Source organism: Echeneis naucrates, chromosome 8 (assembly GCF_900963305.1).
Source record: "Echeneis naucrates chromosome 8, fEcheNa1.1, whole genome shotgun sequence".
Taxonomy (NCBI): Eukaryota; Metazoa; Chordata; class Actinopteri; order Carangiformes; family Echeneidae; genus Echeneis; species Echeneis naucrates.
The window spans coordinates 507,548-535,047 of NC_042518.1; the positions used below are offsets into that span (position 1 = coordinate 507,548).

The 27,500-nt window shown below is 48.1% G+C and overlaps 6 protein-coding genes across 12 annotated transcripts in view; 4 read left to right on the forward strand and 2 right to left on the reverse strand.

The window, feature by feature from the left end:
• The window catches only part of foxj1a (forkhead box J1a), a 4,111-nt gene extending 3,518 nt beyond the window's left edge, over nt 1-593 (forward strand). Inside the window, exon 4 of the mRNA XM_029507977.1 lies at nt 570-593. Within this exon, the coding sequence (XP_029363837.1) occupies nt 570-593 (24 nt within the window). The remainder of the gene's footprint in view (nt 1-569) is intronic.
• Nucleotides 589-4,984, forward strand: amdhd2 (amidohydrolase domain containing 2). Its single transcript, XM_029509543.1, has 12 exons — nt 589-646; nt 1,220-1,356; nt 1,435-1,571; nt 1,733-1,872; nt 1,979-2,033; nt 2,100-2,312; nt 2,385-2,473; nt 2,568-2,712; nt 3,305-3,412; nt 3,512-3,580; nt 3,649-3,747; nt 3,829-4,984. The coding sequence occupies exons 2-12, from the start codon at nt 1,274-1,276 to the stop codon at nt 3,906-3,908; spliced, it is 1,218 nt and encodes a 405-aa protein (XP_029365403.1). The 5' UTR covers nt 589-646; nt 1,220-1,273; the 3' UTR covers nt 3,909-4,984.
• Nucleotides 4,985-8,306: 3,322 nt separating this feature from the next.
• Nucleotides 8,307-14,588, forward strand: LOC115047187 (calpain-15-like). The gene is made up of 11 exons (XM_029507978.1): nt 8,307-9,293; nt 9,372-9,580; nt 10,361-10,544; nt 10,629-10,852; nt 10,923-11,048; nt 11,335-11,487; nt 11,659-11,820; nt 11,965-12,185; nt 12,515-12,660; nt 12,741-12,919; nt 13,002-14,588. The coding sequence occupies exons 1-11, from the start codon at nt 8,307-8,309 to the stop codon at nt 13,177-13,179; spliced, it is 2,769 nt and encodes a 922-aa protein (XP_029363838.1). The 3' UTR covers nt 13,180-14,588.
• A 368-nt stretch (nt 14,589-14,956) lies between these two features.
• On the forward strand, nt 14,957-19,270 carry LOC115048203 (E3 ubiquitin-protein ligase CHIP-like). 3 transcript variants are annotated; one of them, XM_029509553.1, is made up of 8 exons: nt 14,957-15,255; nt 16,482-16,639; nt 16,708-16,906; nt 16,976-17,145; nt 17,234-17,317; nt 17,655-17,711; nt 17,796-17,912; nt 17,984-19,270. In XM_029509553.1, the coding sequence occupies exons 2-8, from the start codon at nt 16,520-16,522 to the stop codon at nt 18,107-18,109; spliced, it is 873 nt and encodes a 290-aa protein (XP_029365413.1). In that variant the 5' UTR covers nt 14,957-15,255; nt 16,482-16,519; the 3' UTR covers nt 18,110-19,270. The 3 variants fall into 3 exon arrangements, with proteins under 3 accessions (XP_029365413.1, XP_029365411.1, XP_029365412.1); XM_029509551.1 differs by having other exon boundaries at nt 16,976-17,141; nt 17,230-17,317; nt 17,796-17,915; XM_029509552.1 differs by having other exon boundaries at nt 16,976-17,141; nt 17,230-17,317.
• On the reverse strand, nt 18,352-23,367 carry LOC115048201 (jmjC domain-containing protein 8-like). 5 transcript variants are annotated; one of them, XR_003841047.1, is made up of 9 exons: nt 23,106-23,250; nt 22,743-22,832; nt 21,545-21,593; nt 21,370-21,466; nt 21,222-21,290; nt 20,944-21,063; nt 20,770-20,837; nt 20,100-20,542; nt 18,352-18,654 (listed from the first exon to the last, which is right to left on the reverse strand). XR_003841047.1 is itself a non-coding variant. In XM_029509549.1 (9 exons), exons 1-9 carry the CDS (start codon nt 23,186-23,188, stop codon nt 20,247-20,249), a joined length of 792 nt encoding a protein of 263 aa, XP_029365409.1. In that variant the 5' UTR covers nt 23,189-23,250; the 3' UTR covers nt 19,730-20,246. The 5 variants fall into 5 exon arrangements, 4 of the variants coding, with proteins under 4 accessions (XP_029365409.1, XP_029365408.1, XP_029365405.1 ...); XM_029509549.1 differs by lacking the exon at nt 18,352-18,654 and having other exon boundaries at nt 19,730-20,327; nt 20,408-20,542; XM_029509548.1 differs by lacking the exons at nt 18,352-18,654; nt 23,106-23,250 and adding an exon at nt 23,264-23,367 and having other exon boundaries at nt 19,730-20,542.
• A 618-nt stretch (nt 23,368-23,985) lies between these two features.
• LOC115048202 (trypsin II-P29-like) overlaps nt 23,986-27,500 on the reverse strand; it is a 4,723-nt gene continuing 1,208 nt past the window's right edge. Inside the window, exons 2-6 of the mRNA XM_029509550.1 lie at nt 27,434-27,454; nt 26,688-26,847; nt 26,089-26,357; nt 25,750-25,901; nt 23,986-25,518 (exon numbers count right to left, since the gene is read on the reverse strand). Coding sequence (XP_029365410.1) covers nt 25,258-25,518; nt 25,750-25,901; nt 26,089-26,357; nt 26,688-26,847; nt 27,434-27,454 — 863 coding nt within the window. The 3' untranslated portion in view covers nt 23,986-25,257. The remainder of the gene's footprint in view (nt 25,519-25,749; nt 25,902-26,088; nt 26,358-26,687; nt 26,848-27,433; nt 27,455-27,500) is intronic.

Here is a 27,500-nt window from a genome sequence, read left to right on the forward strand (position 1 = left end):
CTGTACTGATCCTGATTGGGTGGTACAGTCTGTCAGTCACTCAGTAGCCCCGCCCCTAACCCCTCCCCTTTCCCTCTAAATGAACATCATTGTATTTCTCATCAGGAGGAGGAGGGACATTTTCCCATAGACTTCAACATAGTCTGACTTGAGCAGGGAACATGTTATAAACTTTTATTTTTCTACATGTTTCTGAGTGTCTGATCTGCTTGTTTGTCATTAATCTTCCATCTTTTAAAAAAGAATTCATAGTAATTACAACAAAGTGAAATGTGTTTTCGTGATAAAATCAAACTGTCTGATTTTTGTGATGTTAGTAAACAGGACTGTGACTGTGGAGGTTGTGTTTGTGGGTCAAAGGTTGTGTTACAGCACCACCTACTGAGGTGACAGCACTCTGATATATATTTAATATATTTATTTAAATCAACGTTTATTGTTAGAGATTTTATTTACATGAGGTGTATTCAGATTTTAACTGCACATTAATGTAAAACAAGCAATAAAAATGAAACTTCACTTTGTGGTTTTGTTCTATTTGTTCTGTTTGTTGTTGTTCTGTTGGTCAGGTGACCTGCAGCTCCGTCACGTGACTTCATCCACTTCCTCTGCTGTTTTCTCCGGACTCATCTGGACTCTGTCCGCGGTAAGTCCCGACTTTATCGGCACTAAACAACAGATTTAATAAAACATTCAAATGGAGATGAGTATTTGAGGTGAACGTGGAAAGTCGAGCTGACGGACTCCGTTTACAAACTCAGCAGTTTAAAGTCGCTCCGGCTGTTTCCGGGCGGACGGAGGCGCCGAGATGACAGAAAAAAAGGTTAAATCCTGAAGGAATCAGGAAAGTGGTGATAATCTGATATGTGCCGACTCGGTCATCGGTTTGAAGTAGCTCTCACTCTAATTCCCTTGTTCGCTTTCAAAGTACGTGAATCAGGTTATGGCCACAGAAATGTAAAATGAACTGTGTTGTGCACGGAGGTTGGTGGCAGTGAGAGCAGATTCCTTCTGTTATAAAACAGACTGAAGGTTAAAGTCAGCAGCTCCTGATAAGAACACACAACATCATTTCATCTGTGATACATCAAAACAGATCCAGTTAACTGACCTGAACTTCAAACTGAATGTGGATCAATAAGAACACAACTGTTGTGTATTATGTTGTTCACAGGTAATAGATACACACAGACTTTTCATTAACAACTTCCTGTTTCAGTGGCAGAGAGGAGCGTTTGATTGGTTCTGCTGTGCGTCTCCACCCGTCTAAAACATGCCCACCAACAAGTCGGTGTCTGACGCTCCCATCACTCAGTTCATCAACTGCAGGATCCTGAGGGAGCACAAACTGCAGAGGTACAACAACACAGGCGTCACGCTGACCCACAAAGATACGAGCCTGAGGCCAACAGGCGTGTTTGTGTGTGTTTGCAGAGAGGACCTGTGGGTGCGTGAGGGACGGATTTTAGATCCAGAGAAGTTGTTCTTCGATGAAAAAGGTTACGCCGACAAACATGTTGACTGTGAAGGCAGCATCATCGCTCCAGGCTTTATAGACGTCCAGATCAACGGTACACAGACACACTGAGCTAATGAATCAGGCAGAAGGAGGGACATTTTCCCATAGATTTCAAAACAGCCTCACTTCTCCTCCACCCAGTTGTGTCGCCCCCTGATGGTCAGTCGATAAAATGCAGGTTTAAGGATTTTCACGCCGTGTTCTTCCCTCCAGGAGGACACGGCATCGACTTCTCTCAGGCGTCTGATGATGTCAGCGCTGGAGTTTCCTTCGTGGCCAAAAAGATCCTGGAGCACGGCGTGACGTCGTTCTGTCCCACCCTGGTCACGTCTCCTGCTGCCATCTACCACCAGGTGAGACACATTGTCCGTTAGAGCGCCGTCTGATTGGTTCAGCCCTGAAGTGAGGGGCCCAGAACCTCCTCTGACGTGACCCGTCTGTGATCACAATGTGTTTCAGGTTCTGCCTCAGGTCAAAGTTCACAACGGAGGACAGGACGGAGCTGGAGTTCTCGGTAGGACCCGATCCTTTCTGATCCCTTCTGGAGGGGGCGGGGCTCACCTTGTCCTCGTGTCTGCAGGTTTTCACCTGGAGGGGCCGTTCATCAGCGCGGAGAAGAAAGGGGCCCACCCGGAGCAGTTCCTCCGCTCCTTCCAGTCTGGAGGGATTCAAGATCTGCTGGAGACCTATGGCAGCATGGACAATGTCGCCATGGTAACACTGGCTCCCGAGCTGGCCGGCAGTCAATCGGTGGTGAGGGAGCTCTGCCAGAGGGGCATCAAGGTGTCGTTAGGTGAGGACCCGCCCTGTTTGTCTGTGATTGGATGCACACCGCCGCTTTAACGCCCCTCTGCTTGTCCTGCAGGTCACTCAGTGGCCAACCTGCATCAGGCCGAGGAGGCGGTTCAAAATGGCGCCTCCTTCATCACTCACCTCTTCAACGCCATGCTGCCCGTGAGTCCAACCTGGTGCACAGAGTGGAGATCTGATCACATTCAGTCCCTGATGGCTCCAGAACTTCTCAGACTTTTGTCTTCTTGTGATCCAGTTCCACCATCGGGACCCGGGCATTGTGGGTCTGCTGACCAGTGACCAGATCCCTGACGGCAGGATGGTCTACTACGGCATGATCGCCGACGGGATCCACACCAACCCTGCTGCTCTGAGGATCGCCCACAGAGCTCACCCCTCAGGTCCTAACCCCCCCTCAGGCTTTCAGCTTTCAGCAGCAGTCCCCACGGACCGGTTTAATGTCAGACAGTATTTCCACGGACCGGCCTTTAAGGTGTGGCGGATAAATGCAACAAAACAAAATGATACGATCGCCATAAAAACTGCTATTTTCCAAATTTCATAGTAAACATGAATCCACTGTGCACTCGTATGGAACTTTATCAGCAGCGCCCTCGGAGCATCCTCTCTGCCCCCTGACCCCTGACCCCTGACCCCGAACCTGTCTCCTCACTGGGCCTTTTCCCCTCCACAAAGAAACTTTCCTTTTTTTAATCATTTCACCAGCTTGTTTGTTTAATTTTAGCGGTAACGTCTCACGTGACCGAGACAAGTGTCTTAATATGCGTCAAGAGTGAGTCAGAGACGGATGTGACGGAGAGAATGCGGTCATTTTTCAAAATAAAACACAGTTCAGAGTCACATAATAAATAATGTAAGTTATTCTTTCTGTACAGCCCGGTTCAAAAGAACCTCGGACCGGTACTTGTCCGTGTCCCAGGGGTTGGGGACCTCTTCTGTGCTCATGATGTTGTTGTTGTCGTCGTGTCTCAGGTTTGGTGCTGGTGACGGACGCCATCGCAGCGATGGGCCTCCCCCCCGGCCGCCACACTCTGGGCCAGCAGGTCATCGAGATCCAGGGTCTCCACGCCTATGTGGCAGGTCAGGACCAGAACTGACGTCTTAGCAGGGAACACATGTTGCAGGGGTCAGGGGGGCGGGGCTTCCTTCCATCAGTCTGATCAGTTTGACCTGTTTCAGGCACGAAGACGCTCAGCGGCAGCATCGCCACCATGGACATGTGTGTCCGACACTTCAAACAGGCTTCAGGTGAGTCCGCCAAAACCAACTGTGTGTTAGGAACAGCAGAGTCAGGTCAGGACTGTGTGTGTGTTCAGGCTGTAGTGTAGAAGAAGCTCTGGAAGCTGCCTCCCTCCATCCGGCTCAGCTCCTGGGGCTCCACAGGAAGGGGAATCTGGACTACGGCTCCGACGCAGGTCAGGATCTGCTGCATCAGCACAAATCACACATCACGTCTGCAGTGTTCATGGAATAACACACACACACTTGTTTTTCAGACCTAGTCTTACTGGACGACGCCCTGAAAGTCAAAGCCACCTACATTTCTGGGGAGGAAGTTTGGAGAAATGCACCATAGAAGGAGGAGGAGGAGGAGGAGGAGGAGGAGGGGCTGTCGGCAGGTGTGACTGCGGTGCCTTCAGGGGACGTAGTTTCTTACAGAGTCACAGATGAATGTTTTAATTCATCAGAACTCAGCAGTTTCTCCTGAACAGACTGAAGCTCTGACTCTGGATCCCCAGAGGATGAACCTTCTGCTGATTCTGTCCAACGGGATGTTTCCTGTTTCCCTGTCAGTTAGTAGGAAACACATTAACTTAAAATGCACCATGTAAACAAACAACCCCCCCCAGAAGATTTCAATTTTTATTTTTATATAGATTTGATTGAATGTGATGTAACTTTTTTTACACAACAAAAAACTTTATGTCATCTCAATTATTTCCAGATAAATAAATGAGAAAACACGGCCAGTCAGTTTACTGTAAGGAGGTCTGGACTCTGGGAGTCATTCACTCATGCTGCATTACAGAAAAAAACAAGACTGATTGACTGAACAGTGATGAACGTGATGGCCATCAGAGTGAGCGGCATGCTATGTGGCTAACGCTAGCTTTACGTTCCATCTGACAGTTTGATCCTGACTGACAGCAGCACCTGGTCTGAGGAGATCTGCAGGTCTGCGCTGATGTTTGTGTGTCAGCCATCTTGTAACTTTGAAAACGAATCATTAGGTCTTTTTTTAGGATTTTTTATTTACAGAATTAAAGTAAAAATATGTCTCGTGGAGTGTTCAGGGTCCTTGAGGTCCAGAACCACGTGGCAGTGTGATGGATAGCCGAGTCTAAAATGTCCTGAAGAGGCCACTGTACTCGGAACAAACAGCTTTTCTTTAGCAGGTCGAGTAAACAGGAAACAGACTGTTCTGAAGAGTTTTTGTTTCATTTCAGGAGAAATCAATCCTTCTTCAGTGGAACGTCTTTAAAGATTTATTTTTGCATGAAGCTTCAAACTGAGAACTTTAGAAATGAAGGTTTAATCTTCACTAATGTGCTGTAATTTTTTAGAATCATGTCTTCTTTACAACAACTTCCACTGTAAACAAGCTGGACTCTTGACTTTTGGTTGCATGAATAAAATTTGAATTTCACTGAAATGAAAAGGAGTTGAAGTATAAATTATTAGAAAATGGAAACGTAAGTTGAACAGATATTTTACATCCTGGGGAACTGTTTATTCCTGTTTCACACACACCGGTCAATAAGCATCAAATATTTAAAAGGAGCTGCACTTCTCAAAGAGGTCTTTGAACAGACACATAAAAACTTAAAAATGTCTTCTTTCGAAAATGAAAACTCTGGCTGTCGTTTTTCTGTTTTAGCTGAATGAAGCAGTAAGTAGAAATGGTTCAGGAAAAAAACTGAATTCACCTTTAATGATGAATCTGTTTGGAGCAAAAAAAACAAAGAAAACAGGATAAATTTAAATGGAGCTTGGTGATTGAAGGTGAAGCTGAACTGATGTCTCAGTGTGTCAGGATCCAGATCAGTCCGTTTGTCCTCCTCATGTCCCCTGAGGAGACGAGCTGGGAGGATGAGACAGTCAGGCTGAAGACAGTAAGGTCAGAGCAAAGAGGAAACAGCCTTCAAAATAAAAGGAGACTAGTGGAATAATTATTATAATTATGACTCAAAATTAATCAGGTACATTTTGTATTGAAAAAATATTATTTGTCTCACTTGATTATAAAATTACTTTTCTCATTTTTCTTTGGTGATGAATTTCTGTTTCTTGGACACCTTTTATTAAAAACTGAAAGTATTTGAAATCGTTTGATCTGTTTAAGCTGCAAAAATTGTATTTGTATTTATAAATATTTTCTTGAAATGTAAAAAAAGATAAATACTATCTTATCTATCTGTGTAAGAAACCTAATACTGTTTATATTTTGATATTTCCAGTTCATTCTCTCTTTATTAGCCTTATTTTTGCATTCTGTCTGTTTTATAACTTAAAGTCTATGTCTTTCCATGAATAATAATAATTCATTTTTGTTCCTGAAGCAGTAAATTGGCACGGTTGTGTTATTTCAGACATGATTGTGTGTTTTATTTTGAAGGATCTGACAGGAAGCGTTGGTCCTCTCTGTGTGTGGCGATGCTGGATGAGAGCGGTGGTGACTGTGCAGATGGGAGCTGGAGGGGAAGAGGATGAAGCTCTGAGGTCCCCTTCAGGCTGCGTTCAGGTGAGTCCGGCTTTATTTCAGCTCAGTGTGAAGTTCACTATCAGCAGGAATCATCTGCACTGAGCTGCAGCATCAATTCAGCCTGAACTCTTTGAATTTCAACCTTTAAAATGTGACTGCTGTTTTTTCAAAGACACGCACGGAGACGGGTGTGATTCACACAACACACATCTTCTGCTCAGTGTGTGTGTTAAAGTGTGAGCTGCCTGATTTCAGTCGTTCAAGGACGACTGAGTGAAGAGCGCAGGAAGCTGCAGCCTCCGTCAGGAGCGTCAGAACTGGCTCCAGGTCCAGGTCCAGACAGTCTGTGCGTTTATGTGCATCCTTCTAAAACGAACTCATTGATTCACCTGCAGCTTGTTTCAGGAAATACCTGAACGTGAAGGGGACATGTTTGTTTGTTGGTCTGAAACAAACAAAGAAAAACAGGATGTCACAGAATATTTGAACGAAGTTTATTGATCATGAATTGATGAATGATTCATCAGCAGAGTTTGTTTCAGGCTGATCTGATCTCTCCTCTTTCAGGGCCCCCCCACCCGAGCCAGCGGTATCATGGGAAGTTCCACCTCCTCCCTTGTTGAGGAGGCCGAAGATGAGGGGGCACCCCGGGGTGCAGCTCTGCCCCCCTCCCCCGTCATGGGGTGCCTGAGGAGCAGCCAAAGCACCTTCATCCCCCGGCAGCTTCCCAGGCCCAGCAGGCACAGAGAGCGCAGGTGAGAGACCGGGTCTGGGTGCCAGTCCTCAAACCAGCAGGAACTAAAACCTGAACACAGCAGAGAACATTTTAAAATCAGCGATCATCACCTTCACACCTCAGTCTGATTCTGCAGATCTGACACTAATTCTCGGCTAAAATGTGAGTTTATGTAATGTTTCCTCTGAGGATGCTTCGTTCCTGCGGTTCCTCGGTCTCGTGGTCCCGGTTCAGACTCGGCTCCACAGTCTGAGCCTCAAAACCAACCTGGAATCTGGGATCATCATTTCATCAGTCTTTTATTTTAAGATGTGATCTATAAAAAATATACATCTATTTATGGAACCAAAAGCATCTCTTTGAAGGTTCAGGTTCTGAATCCAGACTGTGAACTGGATTCATATAAAACCTGGACCTGATTTAGAAGGAGACCTCATGGAGGTCTACCTGTACACCGTTTGGACCTTTAAACAGGATCCAGAGGGATGTTCCCGGTTTGATTATGATGATTTATTGACGATAATGGATCCTCTTTGCACCTCCGATGAATGAAGTGGATGTTTGATTTACATCACTGGAGCCGGTCCGCATGAATTCTTCATGAAGTGGTCGATATAAAATAAACCTCAGCCTCGTCGTCATAGTGTCTGCATTACTCCTGAATCTGTCTGTAGTCTGTCCGTCCTCTCTGCTGCCACGATGTCCCGACGCCAGCAGGAGTCGTCCCCAGTGATTGGAGGAGAGACGACGGTCTGGAGATGCACACATGAGTGCAGATCTGCAATTCTGACAAAGTTTCATTGAGCATTCGACTCTTCACATGAACTCATATAAATCTGTTCCAGCGGTTTCATGATGAATCTGCATCACTGAACTCAGCATGGTGCCGAGCTGCTGAGACAAAAAGTGGGCCAGGCTCCACGCCGCCGTCCCAGCGGCTCCTCCAGCTCAGATAATCTGGGTCTGCTGCTCCGAACACAAACTTCAGAGCTCCTCGGTGTGTTAAAAAGGAGCGACTAGGTTCTGTTTCAGCTTCTGCTGCTGTTTCCATATTCATGCATTTTAATTCCTCCCCCCTCAGGAAGTGTGAATGCAGCCGTTTATATTTGGAGTTTTCCCTCCTCTGCGTCTTCTCCGTCTGCTCTCCAGAGACGTTACACTGAAACCAGAATTCAGCTCAAGACACTTCTGATATTTCTGCATTTCTCACTTCAGTTCATCGGTTTGTTTGTTTCAGCGAATCAATAAATTTGACCATGAAGACAAAACCAGGTGAGAGCAGGAACGACCTTTTATGCCTCTGCAGGGTCCCTTTCACCCCAAATCTGATCAAATATGACTCATCAGCTTCAAACCAGCTCACCAATCAGACAGCTGCAGGTCTGCAGGTCACTGATGTTGACCTTTGACCCTGAAACACCAAAAGATGATCTGAGTGATACTGAATGTGTTGACGTGAATGTATTTAACAGAATAAAACATTGATCTAATGTTTATCATCATACTGCCCCCCCCCCAGTTTCTCTTCTGGTTCGATGCCGATGCAGAGGAGCCAATGGGCCTGTGGCTGCTGCACCTTCCTGAACGCAGCCGGCGCCCCCCGCTGCTCCATCTGTGAAGCCCCCCGACGAAGACCGGACAGCCGGTGGATCCGGGAGGGGGCCAGCTGGTCCTGCCCCCGCTGCACACTGGCCAATTCCCACAGCCGCCTAGCCTGTTCCCTCTGCGGCTACACCGGCCTGGCCCCCCCGGACTCGTCCGATGCCCAGCCCCGCCCTCAGCGCTCCAGCAGCTGCTCCGGGCCTCTCAGGCCGTCGCCGGCTGAGGGGAGGGGGGGGCAGGCCGGGAGCCTGACCTGGGACTGCTCCAGGTGCACCCTTCAGAACTCCCCCACCTCCTTGTCCTGCTCTGCCTGTGGGGGGCCACGGAAACTGTCCCTCCCCCAGATCCCTGCCGAGGCCCTGCTCATGCCCGAGGTTGGTGATCCAACAGGGACGCCAGCACCAGAACCTGCAGGGGCGGGGCTCTCTCTGTCCATATCAACCAGAGGAGAGAGTGTCCCGGTGGAGGCATCCTACCTGCCCCCCCAGTCCTCAGGTCACAATAATCCCGTCCCCTGCAGTCGGCGTGAGGTCCCCCCTCCAGATGTAAGTCAGACACCCAGCATCAGTCCTTCTCCGTCCAGCCTCACTGTCTCACATCTGTCCGTCCAACCGGAGCTGCCCCCAGGCCGCAGGCTCAGTGTCCTGAGGGAGGAGCCGACCCCCCCCTCAGACTTTCCCGGGTCTTTCTCCCCTCACATGGTATCCATCAGCAAGACCGGGGACTGGTCCTGTCCGGCCTGCACGCTCATCAACGAAGCCAGAGCCAAACACTGCCTGGCCTGTCACACCCCCCAGCAGAGACCTGGACCGGCGGCGGGTCCGTGGAGGAAGGAGAGCATGTTGGTGGAGGAGCGGAGGCAGAGCGACGAAGGACAGGCCAAAGAACTGTGGGAGAACATCCTGAGCTTCTGCAGAGAGGTTGGTCCTCCAGGCTGTTGGACCGGGTCTGAGGAGGTTCAGGTCTGGATTCAAGGGTTTGTTGCTCCTTTATTTCAGAACGCAGTGATGTTTGTGGACGACAGTTTTCCTCCCAGTCCAAAGTCCGTCGGTTTCCCGCCGGAGGACAGCGTCCAGCATCGGGTCAGAAAGTGGCTCCGCCCACAAGAAATCAACTGCTGCAACCCGAGAGAGCGCGCCATGAAGTGGTCCGTGTTCCGCATGCCCCGCCCCTCCGACATCCTGCAGGGACTTCTGGGTAACTGCTGGTGAGAAAAACCAGAAGATTTTAAATCACTAACATTAGAGTCCAGGTCCCTCCAGAGTCCAGGTCCCTCCAGAGTCCAGGTCCCTCCAGAGTCCAGGTCCCCTCAGAGTCCAGGTCCCCTCAGAGTCCAGGTCCCTCCAGAGTCCAGGTCCCCTCAGAGTCCAGGTCCCCTCAGAGTCCAGGTCCCCTCAGAGTCCAGGTCCCTAAACCAGAGTCCAGGTCCTTAAACCAGAGTCCAGGTCCCTCCAGAGTCCAGGTCCCCTCAGAGTCCAGGTCCCTCCAGAGTCCAGGTCCCCTCAGAGTCCAGGTCCCCTCAGAGTCCAGGTCCCTCCAGAGTCCAGGTCCCCTCAGAGTCCAGGTCCCTCAGAGTCCAGGTCCCTCCAGAGTCCAGGTCCCTCAGAGTCCAGGTCCCTCCAGAGTCCAGGTCCCTCCAGAGTCCAGGTCCCTCAGAGTCCAGGTCCCCTCAGAGTCCAGGTCCCTCCAGAGTCCAGGTCCTTCAGAGTCCAGGTCCCTCAGAGTCCAGGTCCCTCCAGAGTCCAGGTCCCTAAACCAGATCAGATGAGCTGCAGGAATGATGCTTGATTCTCAGAGAAAACAGGAAGTGACGACTGTGTTACAGTCACCAGTCTGTCTCGGTGATGGACTGGAGGCGTGTCCAGCTCGGACAGCTCCTGGTCCAGATCTCGGACGAATTGATGAACCAGATGATCTTTTGGACATTTGTATAGACGCTGTTCCTGACTCAGCTGAAGGTCTTTGAGGTTCCTTTGTGCCGCTGCAGGTTCCTCAGTGCCTTGGCTGTTCTGGCTGAACGTCCCGAGCTGGTGGAGAAGGTGATGGTGACTCGCTCGCTGTGTGCTGAGGGAGCCTATCAGGTGCGTCTCTGCAAGGACGGCTCGTGGACGACGGTGTTGGTGGACGACATGCTGCCCTGCGATGAGAACGGCCACCTCCTCTTCTCTCAGGTGAGACGCTGACCGGTGGAGAACCTTCTGGACCGTCAGCTGCCGGTCTGGAGGTCTCACATTCAGCTCTGTTTCCTTCTTCAGGCCCAGAGGAAGCAGCTTTGGGTTCCTCTGATAGAAAAAGCTCTGGCCAAGCTCCATGGCTCCTACTTCACTCTGCAGGCCGGCCGGGCCATCGAGGGCCTGTCCACACTGACCGGGGCCCCCTGCGAGTCGCTGGCCCTCCAGGTCAGTACCACCAACCCGAAGGAGGAGCCCATTGATACGGACCTGATCTGGGCCAAGATGCTGAGCTCCAAAGAAGCAGGGTGAGGTCAGGGAGGGGGGTTTGGTTCTGGTCTGTTTCTGATTTGATCCTGACTCTGGTGGTGCTGGCAGCTTCCTGATGGGGGCGTCCTGTGGGGGAGGAAACATGAAGGTGGATGACACCGAGTACGAGTCTCTGGGTTTACGTCCACGACACGCCTACTCTGTCCTGGATGTGCGGGACATCGATTCTAACAGGTGAGGAAACCAACAGGATGTTCAGCAGCTCGGCTCCTTCCTGGTTTTAACAGCAGAACACAGCTGGTCCGGAGTTAAGGTTTAAAGTTTTTACCATCTGACTGACCTGAATGAGAGGAGTCACTTTGAAATTTAAACCAGATTTATGTGTTTATATTAGATTTGTTTGTCTTGATTCTTGCATCAAAAAAAACTTGTAAAGGTGTTGATAAGAAACTCAGGGAGACGAGAGAAGCACCCCCCCAGAGCAAATAACATGATCCTGACCACGTGGCTCCTGGTTCAGGTTACTGCAGCTGAGGAACCCATGGGGTCGGTTCTCCTGGACCGGTTCCTGGTCTGACGACTGGCCCAACTGGCCTCCACACCTGAAGAGGGAGCTCTGCGCCCAGAGAGCTGAGGACGGACTGTTCTGGATGGACTTCTGGGACTTCATCAGGTAGATCAGGGCCCGCTTGCTGATTGGTTAATGACAACATGCAACTTCCACCTGCCCAAAGATCTGTCATCCTCCATCTTTGATCACAGCAGCTTGTTTGTTGGCCTCAGTTGTCACATTGTGTCAGCTTGTGTGCCGATGGTTGATGCAGTGTGTGTCTGTCGCTGGCAGGTACTTTGACTCAGTGGACATCTGTAAGATTCACTCGGACTGGCAGGAGCTTCGGGTTCCCGGTGTGTTCCCGCGGCGGGCAGATGTCCCGGTGACGGTGGTGTCCATCACGGTTCTGGAGAGAACGTCTGTGGAACTGGCTCTGTTCCAGCGGGGCAGCAGGTAGGACGTCCTCACCAGGGACATCTGGGGACATCCAAGAGACACTGCTGGGAGTCATCCTGAGTCCTGACCTCATGACCTCAGCCCCCTGCTGATGATGATGATGCCCCTTCCTTTTCGTGTTGTCTGTCTCTGTCCCGTCAGGCGGTGGGACACAGCGGAGAGCCACCTGCTGGATCTGTGTGTGCTGCTGTTCCGGGTGTCCTTCGACAGTTCGGGGACTTTGGCGTTGGGTCGTCTGTTGGCTCACAGCCGCCGTTCTGTCAGGAGGTTCGTGGGCTGTGACGTCATGCTGGAGCCCGGCGAGTACGCTGCGCTCTGCTGCGCCTTTAACCACTGGCACAGCACCGGCTCCGACGGGACAGGTAGGCCGCTGCTGAGGGGGGACACCAGGGGACCGATGGGACTGAGACTAAGAGCTGTCTCATTAGGATGTACACATGATCCTGACTCTTTCTGTGTTTCCTGTTCTGGACTTTGAGTGACAGGTCAGTGAGCGTATTTTTGCCACAACTCCGCCCCTTTGACCGTATTTGTATTAGCTGGAAGTTAGGGGGCGGATACAGGCGCTGCCAAGATGGTGACAGCAGAGCCACAGGAAGCCGAGGAGACGTCACAGCAGCGTCCATCTTTATTTACACTGTTGAACCTGTGAGAAGTCCTCAGGAAGTCGAGCTGTTGTGTGTCTGCTCAGGGAGCGGCGGCAGATCGGAGGCTCCTGGTTACACGCTGGCGGTTTACAGCTCCAGACTGGTGATGGTGGAGCAGGTGACCTCCTCCAACACCACCATCTCTGACGCCATCATTCAGCTGACGGAGACCAAAGGAGAGAGACATGAGGTGATGCTGCATTCACTGTCCTGTGGAAGTCAGATCATTAACTGACTTGCACCAACATACTGTGTGTGTGTGTGTCTCAGGGTCGGGAGGGGATGACCTGCTACTACCTGACCCACGGCTGGGCGGGGCTTATCGTCATGGTAGAGAACAGACATCCGCGCCACCACCTGCATGTTTCCTGCGACTGCAGCGACAGCTTCAACGTGGTGTCGACGCGCAGCAGCCTCAAAACCATCGACAGCATCCCCCCCCTGCACAGGTTCGCCACAACACACACGTGATAAACACACACACAGCCGGGGATGACATTTCCACCCTGACTTCATTTCCCGCCCCCTCAGACAGGTGCTGGTGGTTTTGTCTCAGCTGGAGGGAAATGCTGGATTCTCCATCACACACAGACTGGCTCACCGGAAGGCGGTCCAGGCCTCTCTGGGGAACTGGAGTCCTTCAAAGGCAAGACACAGTCCTGCCCTGACTCCAGAGACCGCCGGTCTGCATCAGCCTCGACCCCTCTGACCTGCTGGGGTCAAGAGGTCTCAGCATGGACCTCCCGTCTGTCTGCTGCTGTCTTCAGACTGTCGGACCGAGAGACCACCATCTCATCATAGAAACACTTCAGCTGCTGTGAGACAGAGACAGAGTTGTCCACAGTGTGTCCTGTCCTTTCATGGAGAAAATTCATTCGTCTTCATGAAACAGGTGCAGAAAAGAAAAGCTTTCACTTTATTTTAGCGATACTGTTGGTTGAGATGTTCACAAGTCTGGAAGTTCCTCAACTTTTCCAACTTGTGGCTCAGCTAAATAATGTTGGTGTCCAACAGCACGGAGGCCAAATGTACTTTTCATTTGAATGATCACAGCTGGACACTCAGGACTGAGCCAAACAGGGTATGATCCATTTTTCTATTTTGTACCAACACAGCAGAGATCACTTGGGAATTTAACTTGTGTTGGTTTGTGGCACTGAGAGGCATCAGTACAAGGGAAGAAATATTTTTTTAGGATCATTTCATTTTAAAAAATATGAAAGCATCTCCATGTCTACAGTACAAATGCAGTAGGTTGGCTAAATAGTAGCAAAGTGCTAACATGAGTGTGAACAGACTGAGCTAATAGCTCATTGTTTCTAGTTTCTACAGAAGACTTTAGAGACAAGTACAAAAAAAATTGTCTCTGTTTTCACATTTGGGCCACAAGAAGTGCACAATGGCATGGAAACCCTAAGAATCCTTCTTTCACTCGCCATTAGGGCTTCTGTACTTTCCCTTCCAGGACTTTCACTGAAATCCCTGCCCTCATCACCATGGTTACGATGATAAAGGTCACGTTTTGGTTCGATGATGCACGGGCGACCTGTGAGCTGCTTCGTTCTGTTCCTGCCTCCTCCAGTCTGGGTTGGGGTCAGAAACAGTCTCCCAGGTTGGGTCACAGGTGGGATCGTGTCTTTCGGTCTTCAGAAGCTGCTCGTCCCATCAGAGATGTAGAAAAGGTTTTCTTAGAAAACACATGATGCACTTTATACATCAGATCACTGGATGGTCTTCAGGTCCAGATTGTCTTGATTGCACTGGTGATAGATGACTACACATTATTGTCTTTGTTAGTTAGTTGTGTCTGAACTGGCTGCCAAGATGTAACACAAACAGTGTTTATTCTCCTCAGTATTATTCAGTCTTAATTCACATTTATAATATGTAGGATGTTTAAATAAAGTTTAGAGATGCAGCAGAGACTCGCAGTGTGGTTGCATTAGCACTTTATTGACTTTAAACTATGCTGGGGGCTGATGTTTTATTTTGGAGGAGATGTTTTAAAGTTACACAATGGAAATAAATATTTTATGCTGATGAATCATGTTGTTAGAAACAAGATAAAACTATGCAAATGTTTGAAACCTCTTATGATGCTTCATCAATTAAAACATGTCCAGCTCTATCTTCTGCTTATCTGTGATATTTACAAGGATAAAAGAAATTATTGTTATATTTTTATTTCTTTACTTTCAGAATTGATCTTAAATGAATTATCTACCAGTGCGGAACAATTTGAAACCTGATTTCCTTAATAAAAGTTAGAATTATTACGATGGTATGGAGAAAAAAAACTTTCAGGTCGAGAAGAAGAGAAATTTTTTAATTTTAATTTTAATTCAAGAATAATGTTAACATTTTTAAAATTATGAAATCAAAATGATAATAATAGTGAACAAATAAATAAAATCACCACTTCCTGTCGATGGGCATGTCACGTCCGATGACGCATTTTACGTCACAGACTCAAACCAGAACATCAGCTGAAGAATCCTGATGCTAAGTCGTTAGCATCGAGCTAAGTGAGATAAAAACGGTCCATTTCAATGTAACACCATCTTCACCGGCTTCTGTCGGTTTTCGGCAGTTCCTCCAGCGGCTCCAGGTCTGTCAGTGTCTGAGTGAGACCGGTTCTGACTCCGATAATCCGGATCGGTCCCCGGTTATCCCGCACGCTGAGGTGGAGCATCAGGGCGCGGCTAACGGGGCTAGCATCAATCCAGGCATTAACAATCAATCCCGATCGATAACAAAGACTGGACCGAGAACTACAGGAGCTCCGGTGAGTTTTTATTTCCATCCCTTTAACTCAACATCTGTCTCCGTGCTGAGGTCCAAGGAGCCTTCAGGAGCTACCAGGTTCGGCTCCAGATCTGACCCAGGTGTGAAACTGAGTGATGAGACCCATTGATTGATGAAATCAGTCATCGATTAAATTACTGACTGGCCATAAACAATCGTTTTGATGCTTTTCTGTCAGCTTTCCTTCCTGTCTCTGATCTGTCTCTGATCTGTCTCTGATCTGTCTGTGATCTGTCTGTGATCTGTCTGATCTGTCTCTGATCTGTCTCTGATCTGTCTCTGATCTGTCTGATCTATCTTTGATCTGTCTGATCTGTCTTTGATCTGTCTCTGATCTGTCTGATCTATCTTTGATCTGTCTGATCTGTCTTTGATCTGTCTCTGATCTGTCTCTGATCTGTCTGATCTGTCTCTGATCTGTCTCTGATCTGTCTGATCTGTCTGATCTGTGTCTGATCTGTCTCTGATCTGTCTCTGATCTGTCTGATCTGTCTCTGATCTGTCTCTGATCTGTCTGATCTGTCTGATCTGTGTCTGATCTGTCTCTGATCTGTCTCTGATCTGTCTTTGATCTGTCTGATCTGTCTCTGATCTGTCTTTGATCTGTCTGATCTGTCTCTGATCTGTCTCTGATCTGTCCTGTCTCTCTGATCTGTCTGATCTGTCTTGATCTGTCTCTGATCTGTCTTTGATCTGTCTCGATCTGTCTCTGATCTGTCTTTGATCTGTCTTGATCTGTCTTGATCTGTCTCTGATCTGTCTCTGATCTGTCTTGATCTGTCTCTGATCTGTCTCTGATCTGTCTTGATCTGTCTGATCTGTCCTGATCTGTCTTGATCTGTCTCTGATCTGTCTCTGATCTGTCTCTGATCTGTCTGATCTATCTTTGTCTGTCTGATCTGTCTCTGATCTGTCTCTGATCTGTCTCTGATCTGTCCTGATCGTCGATCTGTCTGATCTGTCTGCTCTGTCTGATCTGTCTCTGATCTGTCTCTGATCTGTCTGATCTGTCTTGATCTGTCTCCTGATCTGTCTCTGAGCTGTCTCTGATCTGTCTCGATCTGTCTCTGATCCGCTCTGATCTGTCTTTGATCTGTCTCTGATCTTGTCTTGATCTGTCCTCTGATCTGTGTCTGATCTGTCTCTGATCTTGTCTGATGATCTGTCTGTCTCTGGTCCGTCTCATCTGTCTCTGATCTGGTCCAGTCTCATCAGAAATCGGTGCAGTGAGTTCGGAGGACAAGATGTCGGAGAGTCCGGAGAAAAGCTCGTCAGTGTCAGCTCAGGAGCTGAAGGAGCAGGGAAACCGGCTCTTCCTGGGCAGGAAGTACCTGGAGGCGGCTGCCTGCTACAGTGGCGCCATAGTAAGGAAAACCACATTACTGCAGATCCCATGTCTGTGTCCAGGTACCTGACGTCTCCCCTCTGTCAGTCCCACAGTCCGTCTGTCCCGGCCTACTACACCAACAGAGCTCTGTGCTATGTGAAGCTGCAGCAGCACCACAAAGCTCTGGCTGACTGCAGACACGCCCTGGAGCTGGACAGCCAATCAGTGAAGGCCCATTTCTTCATGGGCCAGTGTCACCTGGAGATGGAGAACTACGACGAAGCCATCGGCAACCTGCAGAAAGGTGTGAGGGGTTTCAGGTTCTGCAGTCAGACCGTCACACAGAAACGTTTCATCCTGCTTCCTTTTCCAGCTTATAACCTGGCAAAGGAGCAGCGGCTGAACTTCGGTGATGACATCCCTGGCGCTCTGCGGATGGCGAAGAAGAAACGCTGGAGCAGCCTGGAGGAGCGGCGGATCAACCAGGAAAGCGAGCTGCACGCCTACCTCACCAACCTCATCCTCACTGAGAAGAAGAGGCAGGTCCACCGCAGCGCCTCGATCCAGCCAATCAGAACCTGTTGACCTTGTTCCTGTAGTGAAATGTGTGTGTGTGTGTGTCTACAGAGAGCTGGAGGGCTGCAAACAGAAACAAGATGACAAATCTGACGACGGCAGAATTCAACACAATCTGAACGAGATCCACACAAAACATGTAGGTTTTTATTCCTAGTCCAGAAAGACTCCCAAGTCCAGGTCTGAGTCCAGTCAGGATCAGATTCTTGACCTCACTCACAACCTTGTTGTAAGATGAAACAACATGTTTGACAGGAGTTTTTAAAGAAGGTGGACCAGATCCTGGTCAGACCTGCTCAGTACCAGTCAGGTATAAACGCAGTGAAGACGTATTAAAGAGTCTGTAGAGTTTTATTTTATTTCATTTTTTTTTCATCATTAATTGATGGCAGGTTGTGACGTCATCATGTGTTCATCTGTTCTTCTTCCTGTTTGTCCCTTTAATGAGTCCAACCTGCTGATGTTTCTATTAACAGGACAAATATCTGTCAGACATGGAGGAACTTTTCTGTCAGGTGGACGAGAAGAGGAAGGTGAGTCTGGATGATGATGATGATGATGATGATGATGAAGGTGATGATTTTGTCCGGGTCCATCTGCTTTGTGGTGTCTGACAGAAGCGGGAGATCCCTGACTTCCTGTGTGGGAAGATCAGCTTTGAGCTGATGAGAGAGCCCTGCATCACCCCGAGTGGAGTCACGTATGACCGGAAAGACATCGAGGAGCATCTGCAGGTAGCGAGCAGACGGACCTCCAGCTGTCCGTCAACGCTGCTACAGATCAGTAAACTTCTCTTCTCTTCCAGAGAGTCGGGCATTTTGACCCCGTGACACGAACTCCGCTGACCCAGGACCAGCTCATCCCAAACCTGGCCATGAAGGAAGTCATTGATGCTTTTATTTTGGAGAACAGATGGGTGGAGGACTACTGACCAGTGAGGAGGAAGGGGGATTTTATTTTGACAGCTGATGCCTGAGTTGGTGCTCGAAGTTCACCTTCAGCTTAATGACGCTTTAATTTACAGTTTATTTCTTGAATCATCTCCTGAAGACAAATGTAGAGTTTTAAATTTGTTATAGTTATTATAGCGAGACATCAGGAGCCGTCTCTGTCCTCAGCTCAGAGGACAGAGTCAGCTTCACTGATTTGACCACTCACTGTTCAAATCAGCCCTGCACAAGGAAGTCCCATTTTCCTGTTGTCATGACACACCATTTGTTTTATTTCCAGGAAACAGACTTTTTTGTGTATATAACATTTCATTTCTCATCAGAAAGAAAAACATGTGAAAACACAAAGAAATGAAAGAAAAACTCCCCAAAAAATGTTTTTCTTCTTTCAGCCTTCTGAGTTCGTCTCATGACAGAACAGCAGCTTTGTTCAGTTTCTGTCTCGGCCCATTTTTTCCAGTTGGCGTGTTTTTATTGGGACCAGTTCAGGAGGATGTGTTCACTGACGCTCGACGGCCTGAAGACTCTGAAACAATCAGACAATTAGAATGTGATTACAATCAGACCACAGACAGATGTTGTGTTTGCTGGCAAACTGAAAGAGAAGAAACATCCTGTGTGTGTGTGTGAAGTAGGAAATGTGCATGTGAATTAAATTCTGTTTTTAGGAGCTTTTTTTAACGTAATTTCCTTGTTTAGTCTTTTTTACATAGCTGATCTACTTTGTATCTCTGTGACACTCAAACCAAACTGGTCACGTTGCTGCTGAATATTTTTCATGTATTTATTGATTGACTGGCTGTTTTAATGCAAGTTCTCAGTTCATGTTGAATCTTTGAAACTTCACTTGATGTTTGAAGATGATTTCAAGTAGAAATGTAATTCAAGTCGGAAAATAAAAAGGCTGCACAAAATGTGTTGAAATGTTTTTGTGGCTTTGCGTTCTGTCTGTTGTTTCCGGTTCCAGCCTGTTGGCAGCAGTGTGAGCTCCAGTTTGTGTAGCTCAGGGGCACAGACTTCAGCTTCCTGCTGACCAATCATGGAGGTGAAGCTACTCTTGACCTCAGTGCTCACAGGAGAGTTTAGTGTCCTGGAGTGGAAAAAGAACTTCCTGAGATCTGATCCTGGAGCTCTGAAGTCTCAAACCGTTTCTGCTACAGATTTTACAAACAAGTAACACAACCTTCCACTTGTGTCTTTCAGAGGAAGCTAGGCACAATCAGACTGTGAGTTTTGTTCATTTGATTTCATGAGTTTTCTGCCAAAATAAAAAGTCTCTATAGCTGTTCACTTTGGTTGCTTTGTGTGTCTTTTGTACATCTTGCAGATTCTTTCACTTTAAACTCGTGTTTCTGAAGTGAGGACTGTTTTCTGTGAAAGCAGCTGAGCTCCTGGAGACATTCAGTTTGTTTCCATCACGCTCTGATTAGGTTGATATCGGTGGGTGTGAGGTTCAGACCTCAAACGCTTTGTAAACACTAATATCTCTCCTCTTTGGCCGAGCCCTTTCCTACCCAGAAGCCACTGCAGGAGGTGAGCGTTCCCCCGGAGTCCAACAGACACAGTCTGTGCACACACACACTCATGAGCAGAGCTGTAACTGTTAGTACTTTTTATTTGTTCCTGTTTGTCAAAAAAGATACAAAGATCAGAAAATTCACATTTGTGATTGATCTGCTGCTTGTTCTCTAAATGATCCGTTCATTTATGTTTATGTTTATTTACTGCCCATAAAAAATATTTCCTTCATTCAATAATGGAATTAAATGTTGTGATCGAAAGATAACACACAATATATACAAACAGTAAACATAAGAAATCTTATTTGTCCATTAAACCAGACCGGCCACCTCACCGATGTATTTCGGAGGAGGAGCGACATTTTTCCATAGACTTCAGTACAGCCTCTGACTACAGATGGACAGGACAAATTCAGGCAGGGGAAAAAAACATTTTCAGCAGTGGCTTCACCTCACAGCGTCCAGGTCCAGGTTTAATTCAGCAGGTGACGTTGATGGTTTAATCACACGGCTCCTTTAACGATAAGACTGAATGTGGAATGTGTCCAGCTGTCCTCCTCCTGAGAACTGAGAATCCCGTCGCCCTGACGACAGACGCTCAGCCGAGGAAGGTGGAGATGAAGACGCTGGTGTCCAGGTTGAGGGTGGCGTGCCACCAGCGGTCGGGGAAGAACAGCACCTGAAGAATAACAGAAGAAGATCCACACCGTTAGAAACGCCCCACGGCCCTCCAGAGTCTGAGGCACCGGGGCCCGTTACCTCTCCAGGTCTGATGGTGCACTCCAGAGGAGCCTCGTCCTCCGGCAGGTGGGGGTAGGTCTCTGTGACCCAGGACAGGGTGGTGTGGTTCGGGTGGAAATGAGGCTCCTTGTCAGGCGGGTAGAGGAACCAGCGCTGTGAGAGGAGGGAAGAATTCATCATTTAACGCCGGTCAGAGACTCGGACAGGAAGACTCTGGATCTCTGGACCCTGTTTGTCTTGAAGATGTTTCTGGACTCTCTCTGGACCTTCATCCCTGTCGGTCCTGGTCCTCCATGGCAGTTCACCATCTCCTAACAGCCCCTTCCTGGTCCCAGACTGGGTCCAGGTGCCTGTTTGTTGTGTTGTTTTTTTTTTGTTACCTTTCTTCCATGGACAACTTCAGAGAAACCCGGACCGTGCCAGTGAAATGGGACTCCGGTTCCCGGACCTGAGGACAGAGACGGTTCAGCTTCACAGGTCTGATCTGACTTCAGTCCCAGATTTAGATTCTGTAGTTGTCAGAGTGCTGTTTTGGGTTTTGGTTCATTCCTGACCTGCGATGCCGAAGCTGTAGGCGCCGCTGGTGTGCGGCAGGGCGTACGGCGGCGCCTCGTAGTGCTCGAACAAACTTTGCCACTCAGTGAAGTTATTGTCTCCGAAGAAATACAGCGTGTCTGAGGAAGAAGAGTCAGTGAACCTTCATCAGAGACCGTCTGTCATCTCCATGAACTTTCTTATACACAATCTGTAACTGCAGATAAATTCCAGGAAGTCAGGAAAAGTTCTATAAAGAAAAAAGATCCAGCATGCTCTGGGGCAGCGTTCCACTCACCACTGCCGAGAGCGTTGGTGGACTGAGGCTTCAGGAAGCGATCCACGTATTCCTGGAAGGGGACGTCCACTGCAAGAATTTCACCAACATTCAGCGAGTGAATAAAAGAAAAGAGTGGGCGGCGTCAGCTGCTGTCAGACAGCCGTACCTTTCCTGTACGAGTAGGTGTTCGCTGTACTCAGCCGCACTCTGCGGCCGCCGTAGTGTCGGAGTAAATTCGACTTGGAGCACAACAACTGGAATTTCTGAAACAGGAAAAAAAAATCACATTGATTTGGTCTGAAGGGCGTTCAGCTTGTTTTGATTCGGAGAGCAGCACACACCGCGTTATCGGTCAGACCCCTGAAGATCACCGGCCGGCTGTAGGCGTACCTGGAACACAAGGTCAAAGGTCATCCACCATCAGTTACAGCCAGTCCACATCAGAAGGGTGAGGGGCTCAGCTGGGGGGCTCAGGTTGGGGCCTCGGGTGGAGGCTCAGGTGGGGGCTCAGGTGGGGGCCTCGGGTGGAGGCTCAGGTGGGGGCTCAGGTTGGGGGCTCAGGTTGGGGCCTCAGGTTGGGGCCTCAGGTTGGGGCCTCGGGTGGAGGCTCAGGTGGGGGCTCAGGTGGGGCTCAGGTGGAGGCTCAGGTGGAGGCTCAGGTTGGGGGCTCAGGTTGGGGCCTTGGGTTGGGGCCTCAGGTGGAGGCTCCGGTGGGGCCTTGGGTGGAGGCTCAGGTTGGGGCTCAGGTTGGGGCTCAGGTTGGGGCCTCAGGTCTGGGGCCTCAGGTGGAGGCTCCGGTGGGGCCTTGGGTGGAGGCTCAGGTTGGGGCTCAGGTTGGGGCCTCGGGTTGGGGCCTCGGGTTGGGGCCTCGGGTTGGGGGCTCAGGTGGAGGCTCCGGTTGGGGGCTCAGGTTGGGGCCTTGGGTTGGGGCCTTGGGTGGAGGCTCAGGTGGAGGCTCAGGTGGGGGCTCAGGTTGGGGGCTCAGGTGGAGGCTCAGGTGGAGGCTCAGGTGGGGGCTCAGGTTGGGGCCTCGGGTTGGGGGCTCAGGTGGAGGCTCAGGTCTGGGGCCTCAGGTTGGGGGCTCAGGTGGAGGCTCAGGTTGGGGCTCAGGTTGGGGCCTCAGGTTGGGGGCTCAGGTGGAGGCTCAGGTGGAGGCTCAGGTTGGGGGCTCAGGTTGGGGCCTCAGGTTGGGGCCTCAGGTCTGGGGCCACAGGTTGGGGCCTTGGGTGGAGGCTCAGGTGGGGGCTCAGGTGGGGGCTCAGGTTGGGGCCTCAGGTCTGGGGCCACAGGTTGGGGCCTCAGGTTGGGGCCTCGGGTTGGGGCCTTGGGTGGAGGCTCAGGTGGGGGCTCAGGTTGGGGCCTCAGGTCTGGGGCCACAGGTTGGGGGCTCAGGTGGAGGCTCAGGTGAGGCCACAGGTTGGGGGCTCAGGTTGGGGCTCAGGTTGGAGCTCAGGTTGGGGGCTCAGGTGGAGGCTCAGGTTGGGGCCTCAGGTTGGGGGCTCAGGTGGAGGCTCCGGTTGGGGGCTCAGCACCACCTACCTGTCGATGAAGTGTTGATATGACAGCGAGCGGCCGTCGAACACGTCCATGTTACACAGTCCTTCATCCTGTAAACTGAAGTCTGATGACCTGAACAGAAGAAGAAGAAATCCGCCTGCTGACCGGCTGAAGATTCTGTTTACATATAAAAATACAGTTATATCAGATATATCTCTGAAATGATCCTGTTCACGTCATTCATAGACTGTCTGACTGATAATGACTGAGGTGACTGGTTACCACCTCGCCAGCACCTCCCAGCGGCGAGTTTGTGGGAAAGGAAATGTAGAAAATGAGAATAAAACAGTTGAAAGGAGCCCAGAATTACGGAAATGTGTTGCCAACGAAGGTCCCTGAACTCACCACCCTCCGCCGTCCTCTGCACGAAGGACTCGGAGACAAAAGAGGACAAACTGAGACAAAACAGCAGCTGTCCTTCCGTCCATCAGAACAGAACCTCAGAAAAGGACAACTTTAGGAAGCAGAGAGGCCAAAACGTGACAGAAGAACAGAGGATTTACCGTCTTATCACTTCCGGTACCGGAGCCAATCAGAAACGACCACATTCAAACTGGGCTGCGCTGCATTCAGGACACTTGGGAACTTTGGCCTCCCAAACTCTGAGGCGGAAAGGCTGATCTTTACATAAAAACGAAAAAAATGGACAACAATGAAAAATTAATTTGAAATGAATCGTGGATCTTAAAGAACTGAGCATCAGAGCAGACCTGATTAAAGGAGACTAAACTCGCCCTGAATGAGCTTCACAGGTGGAAACATTTTTGTGTTGGATGGAGGATGGTGAACTAAAGAGCCTTAAACCTTCATTCCCTCCACTGACCATCAGATGGCAGCTCCACCGACCGCAAAATAAAGTCAGATTCTATTGAAGTCTATGGGAAAATGTCTCTCCTTCTCTCTAATTTATTAGCTCAGTTTTCCTCTTGCAGCTCCTCCTTCTGGTTTCAGAAAAACCAAATCCCTGATGGTCAAATTCCAAACTGGAGGCTTTAAAACAGCAGCAACAAAAATCAGATCATTAGATCTGATCCATTTTAATTTAACTCTCTTGTCAACTGAGTTTGGCTCAGATTTATTTTTGTGCTTTTTTGTCTTTTGTCATCTGCATTTTTCCAAAGAGCCAGTAAGTTTTCATTTCCTGTAATTCTGTAATTCTGTCAGTTCTCCCTTCAGGTGTCTCATTCACTTTCCTTCACACAGTCAGATTTACATCACAACATCATAACTGTAAAGAAAAAAATCATTTATTTAACGTTACAGTCATAAGGCCCAAGACAAAAAATAATTTTCCCAAAAAGCATTTAAAAAAATCACCAAACAAATGGCAGCACCTCTTCACGGTACTCCAGTATAATCCATAAATCCTACATTCCTGTAAGTTTTATCTCGACGGTCATAAGTTAGTAGTGTAATAAAATTTTTTATGTAAATGCGTAATACTATAAATGTGATAGCTTAAATGTAATTTCAGCATATTTTTTATAGGTAAACTGAAAAAGCAAATAATAGTTTCAGTTGTTCTGTGCACAAGTAATAAAAAAGAAAAGTTACAACAAAAAATCAAAAACAGGAATATAAAGAGGTCAAAATTATACAGATGTTTCTTCACAGGTTCAAGATTATAAAATCCTAAAATTCACCTACAGTACAAATGTTTAATGCTTATAGAAAGAAATACAAAAAACATCTGACTAAAGTAATCAACAATGTTTAACTTCAGGCAAAAATCAAAATGATGAAATTTCAAAACATAAACTAAGAATACCGAAATTGAACCATCTTTTAATTTTAGTTTCCTACTTGAGTTTATAAATCATTTTCAATTTTTGTTAAAAAAAATTATTTGAATTATAATGCAAAGGTTTTTTGTCACTTTACAAGAAAACCTGACCTGAAGTGTTTGCTGAACATTTATTAAGTGAAGTCACATAAATATAAAGTTTACATTTTTTTTTATGGAAAAAAGTCCCTGACGTTTTTACATCAAAATCAGGTAAGTTCAGAAAAAGAAAAAAGGAAAAAACTAAAGAAAATATACTTATACTGATGGGTTCGACAATAATTCGCTCAGACACGAATTAATCAGTCGCCTGAAGAGGCAAATGTGCAAATCTGATGCAGAAAAATCAGCAGATACACACCTTTAGTCAGCTTATCTTTGATGTATTATTATATATTAGAAATATTACATTTGAACTGCCAGCCTAAAAGAATTAGCTTCTTCACTTTAGCTCATATGATTTATGCACAGTGGTATAAATGATATAAAATTTATTTTTCTCTTAATGAACGTGACAGTTTATCAATCCGGTCAGAAGCAGCAGATTAGTTGATAGTAAAATTGAGTTTTATCAAATCAGGTAGAATTTTGTTTTTGTCTCATTTATGTAAAATTATTCAAACTGAATTGAGAGAGTGGAAATATTTCAGTACAAAGGCATTCATGTGGAGGTTTTATAGTCTGACCTCCACTCGACTCAACTTCAGAAACCTCCTATGAGAGGACGAAGACAGGGAGGAGGACGGGGAGGACGGGGAGTAGGATGGCGGTGAGCGGATGGATGCTGGAGGAGCTGGACCCGACGAACCCGGGCTCGTTGGTGGAGATCTGGTTCCTGATCCAGTCCTGATACTCGGACACACGTGCGTAGACTCCTGGGAAGTTAGCCAGAGCACAGCCGATTCCAAAGCTCACCACTCCGATCTGAACCCACGTGGATCCGGATTTAACCATCAACGGGCCGCCTGAATCGCCCTGCACAGGTCAAAGGTCATGACATGAACATCATCAGGAAACGTGAACAGACAGGAAGTCCGCAAAGGAGGACGGTCACAAGACTTCACTAAACCCTGGAATGTTCTGGTTCTGAGGACACAACTCCTCAACAGCACAACCACTAAAGCCAGGTTGAGTTGAACTCTATGGGAGAATGTCCCTCCTTCTCCGCTGATTAATGAGCTCAGAGTTGGTTGCAGGTGGACTCACCTGGCATGAGTCCTTCCCGCCTTCATTTAAACCGGCACAGATCATGTTGCTGGTGATCTGGATGCTTTGGGCAGCATATGCATCACTGCACTGACTGTTGGAGACGATGGGAACGTCGACCTCCTGCAGCCTCTGAGGTGACGGAAGAGGAACTGAAGAAGGAAGATTTAAATCACATCAATCTGAATGTTACTGCAGAATCAAACATGGATTCATCCGCTGCTGAAAATAGACCCAAACAAACATTTCATGTCTCTACAGTGAAAAACGACTCAAACCATCGATTCCCCGTCAGTCACATCGATTTAAATATTATTTCATGCTAATATTGACTCTCACCGTCAGACTGGATGGTTCCCCAGCCGGTGACCCAGGTGATCGTCCCAGCATCAATGGTGGTGTCATTGGACGCCAGACATATGGGCCTGATGAAGTTGGTGAAGTCCACCGGGGATGACAGTCTCAACAGGGCGATGTCGTTATCGCTGGTGTCAGAATTGTAGTTTGGATGCCTGATGATCTCAGCCACGGTCCGGGACACTTCATTGGAGTTGACTCCTTCCTGAGTTTCCCGCCCAAGATAAACCAGCAGGCCGGAAGTACTGATGCTGCAAAACCAGGATCACAACATGAGTGGATCTAAACCTGGACCTGGATGACCCTGATGGTCAGGGGTGGGGTTAGTTTACTGCATCGGTTTCCATCCAGTTGACCTTAATAATTAGTTTTAGTCTCTTCCATTATTTTACCATCTTACTTTTGCATCTTCATTTTCTCTTTTTGATCAGTTCCTGTTATTGATGTCTTGATTGACTGAATTTTAAATAAATGAGGAATACTACGATGTCTGGTTTTACTGTATTTTCTCTCTGTTGCTGTAATTCTGGTCGTTCCCTCTGATTGGACAGTTGAAGCGCCAGGGGCGTGCCCTAACTCACCTGGGGAAACAGTGGGCGGCGGTCAGGACCCACAGATTGTTGATGAGGGAGCCGCCACAGAAATGAGAGCTCCTGTGAAGGCTGGCCTGCCATGGCCACGCCCCTGCAGGAGCATCCTCGCCACCGACTATCCTCGAGTTGAGCGGAGCATTGCCACAAACTGGAGGAAATCAAAGGTCAAAGGTCATGATTTTGTGTGTGTTGTGTGTTGCTGTTTTTATTGTTTCCCCTGAGGATGAATGAGCAGCTGTGGAAAAAGAGCTGCAGGCAGTTTAAGCCTGAAACGACCAAATTCTGTCCAGAGGTCAGAAACACACCTGCCGCTGGCAGGGAATGAGTGAAACATTGTGCAAATGTGAAAACGTGACGTTTGTATTATTAATGAACTTCATCTGGATGGACAGATCATGATGCTCAACGAGGGTGACGCAACACAAAAGTCAAACAAAACGTTGCACAATGATTACAAAGTGACAAATAATTCTTCAGGGTCCTTTTTTTATCAGTTCATGTTTCACTGTCAAAGTGTCAGTAAAATATTTCAATCATCCGCCCTCAGAGCTTCCTGTTTCCTCCTTAAACTGACTTCACTGATTCACCGATCAGATCGCTGACTCGATGAATCTTCTGGGGATCATGAATGTGCGAACCATCACTGTATTCTGCCCGTTGACAGCCGACAAAACTGTTTTTTTTTTTGTTTCATTTGACAATCAAATTAAAGAGAGTATGAAAGCACAACTCACCATCTGACTGTCCGTTGTTTCCTGTGAGAGACAGCAAGGAAAGCACGTTGTTTAAGATTTTCTGTGT

Bases quoted from the DNA above. Each gene is read 5' to 3' on its own strand.
- LOC115048201 (XM_029509545.1), bottom strand. From the start codon at position 23,188: ATGGACGGAAGGACAGCTGCTGTTTTGTCTCAGTTTGTCCTCTTTTGT. The intron at 21,594-22,742 runs GTAGGTGGTGCT...CTTGTGTTCCAG, and splicing joins TATCAACACTTCATCGACAG to GTACGCCTACAGCCGGCCGG. The intron at 20,543-20,769 runs GTAACAAAAAAA...CTCCTCTCACAG, and splicing joins AAGTTGTCCATGGAAGAAAG to CGCTGGTTCCTCTACCCGCC.
- LOC115048203 (XM_029509551.1), top strand. From the start codon at position 16,520: ATGTCGGAGAGTCCGGAGAAAAGCTCGTCAGTGTCAGCTCAGGAGCTG. The intron at 17,142-17,229 runs GCAGGTCCACCG...GTGTGTCTACAG, and splicing joins ATCCTCACTGAGAAGAAGAG to AGAGCTGGAGGGCTGCAAAC. The intron at 17,916-17,983 runs GCGAGCAGACGG...CTTCTCTTCCAG, and splicing joins TCGAGGAGCATCTGCAGGTA to AGAGTCGGGCATTTTGACCC.
- amdhd2 (XM_029509543.1), top strand. From the start codon at position 1,274: ATGCCCACCAACAAGTCGGTGTCTGACGCTCCCATCACTCAGTTCATC. The intron at 1,357-1,434 runs GTACAACAACAC...GTGTGTTTGCAG, and splicing joins AGGGAGCACAAACTGCAGAG to AGAGGACCTGTGGGTGCGTG. The intron at 2,313-2,384 runs GTGAGGACCCGC...CTTGTCCTGCAG, and splicing joins GGGCATCAAGGTGTCGTTAG to GTCACTCAGTGGCCAACCTG.
- LOC115047187 (XM_029507978.1), top strand. From the start codon at position 8,307: ATGCCGATGCAGAGGAGCCAATGGGCCTGTGGCTGCTGCACCTTCCTG. The intron at 11,488-11,658 runs GTAGATCAGGGC...TGTCGCTGGCAG, and splicing joins GACTTCTGGGACTTCATCAG to GTACTTTGACTCAGTGGACA. The intron at 12,920-13,001 runs GTTCGCCACAAC...CCGCCCCCTCAG, and splicing joins AGCATCCCCCCCCTGCACAG to ACAGGTGCTGGTGGTTTTGT.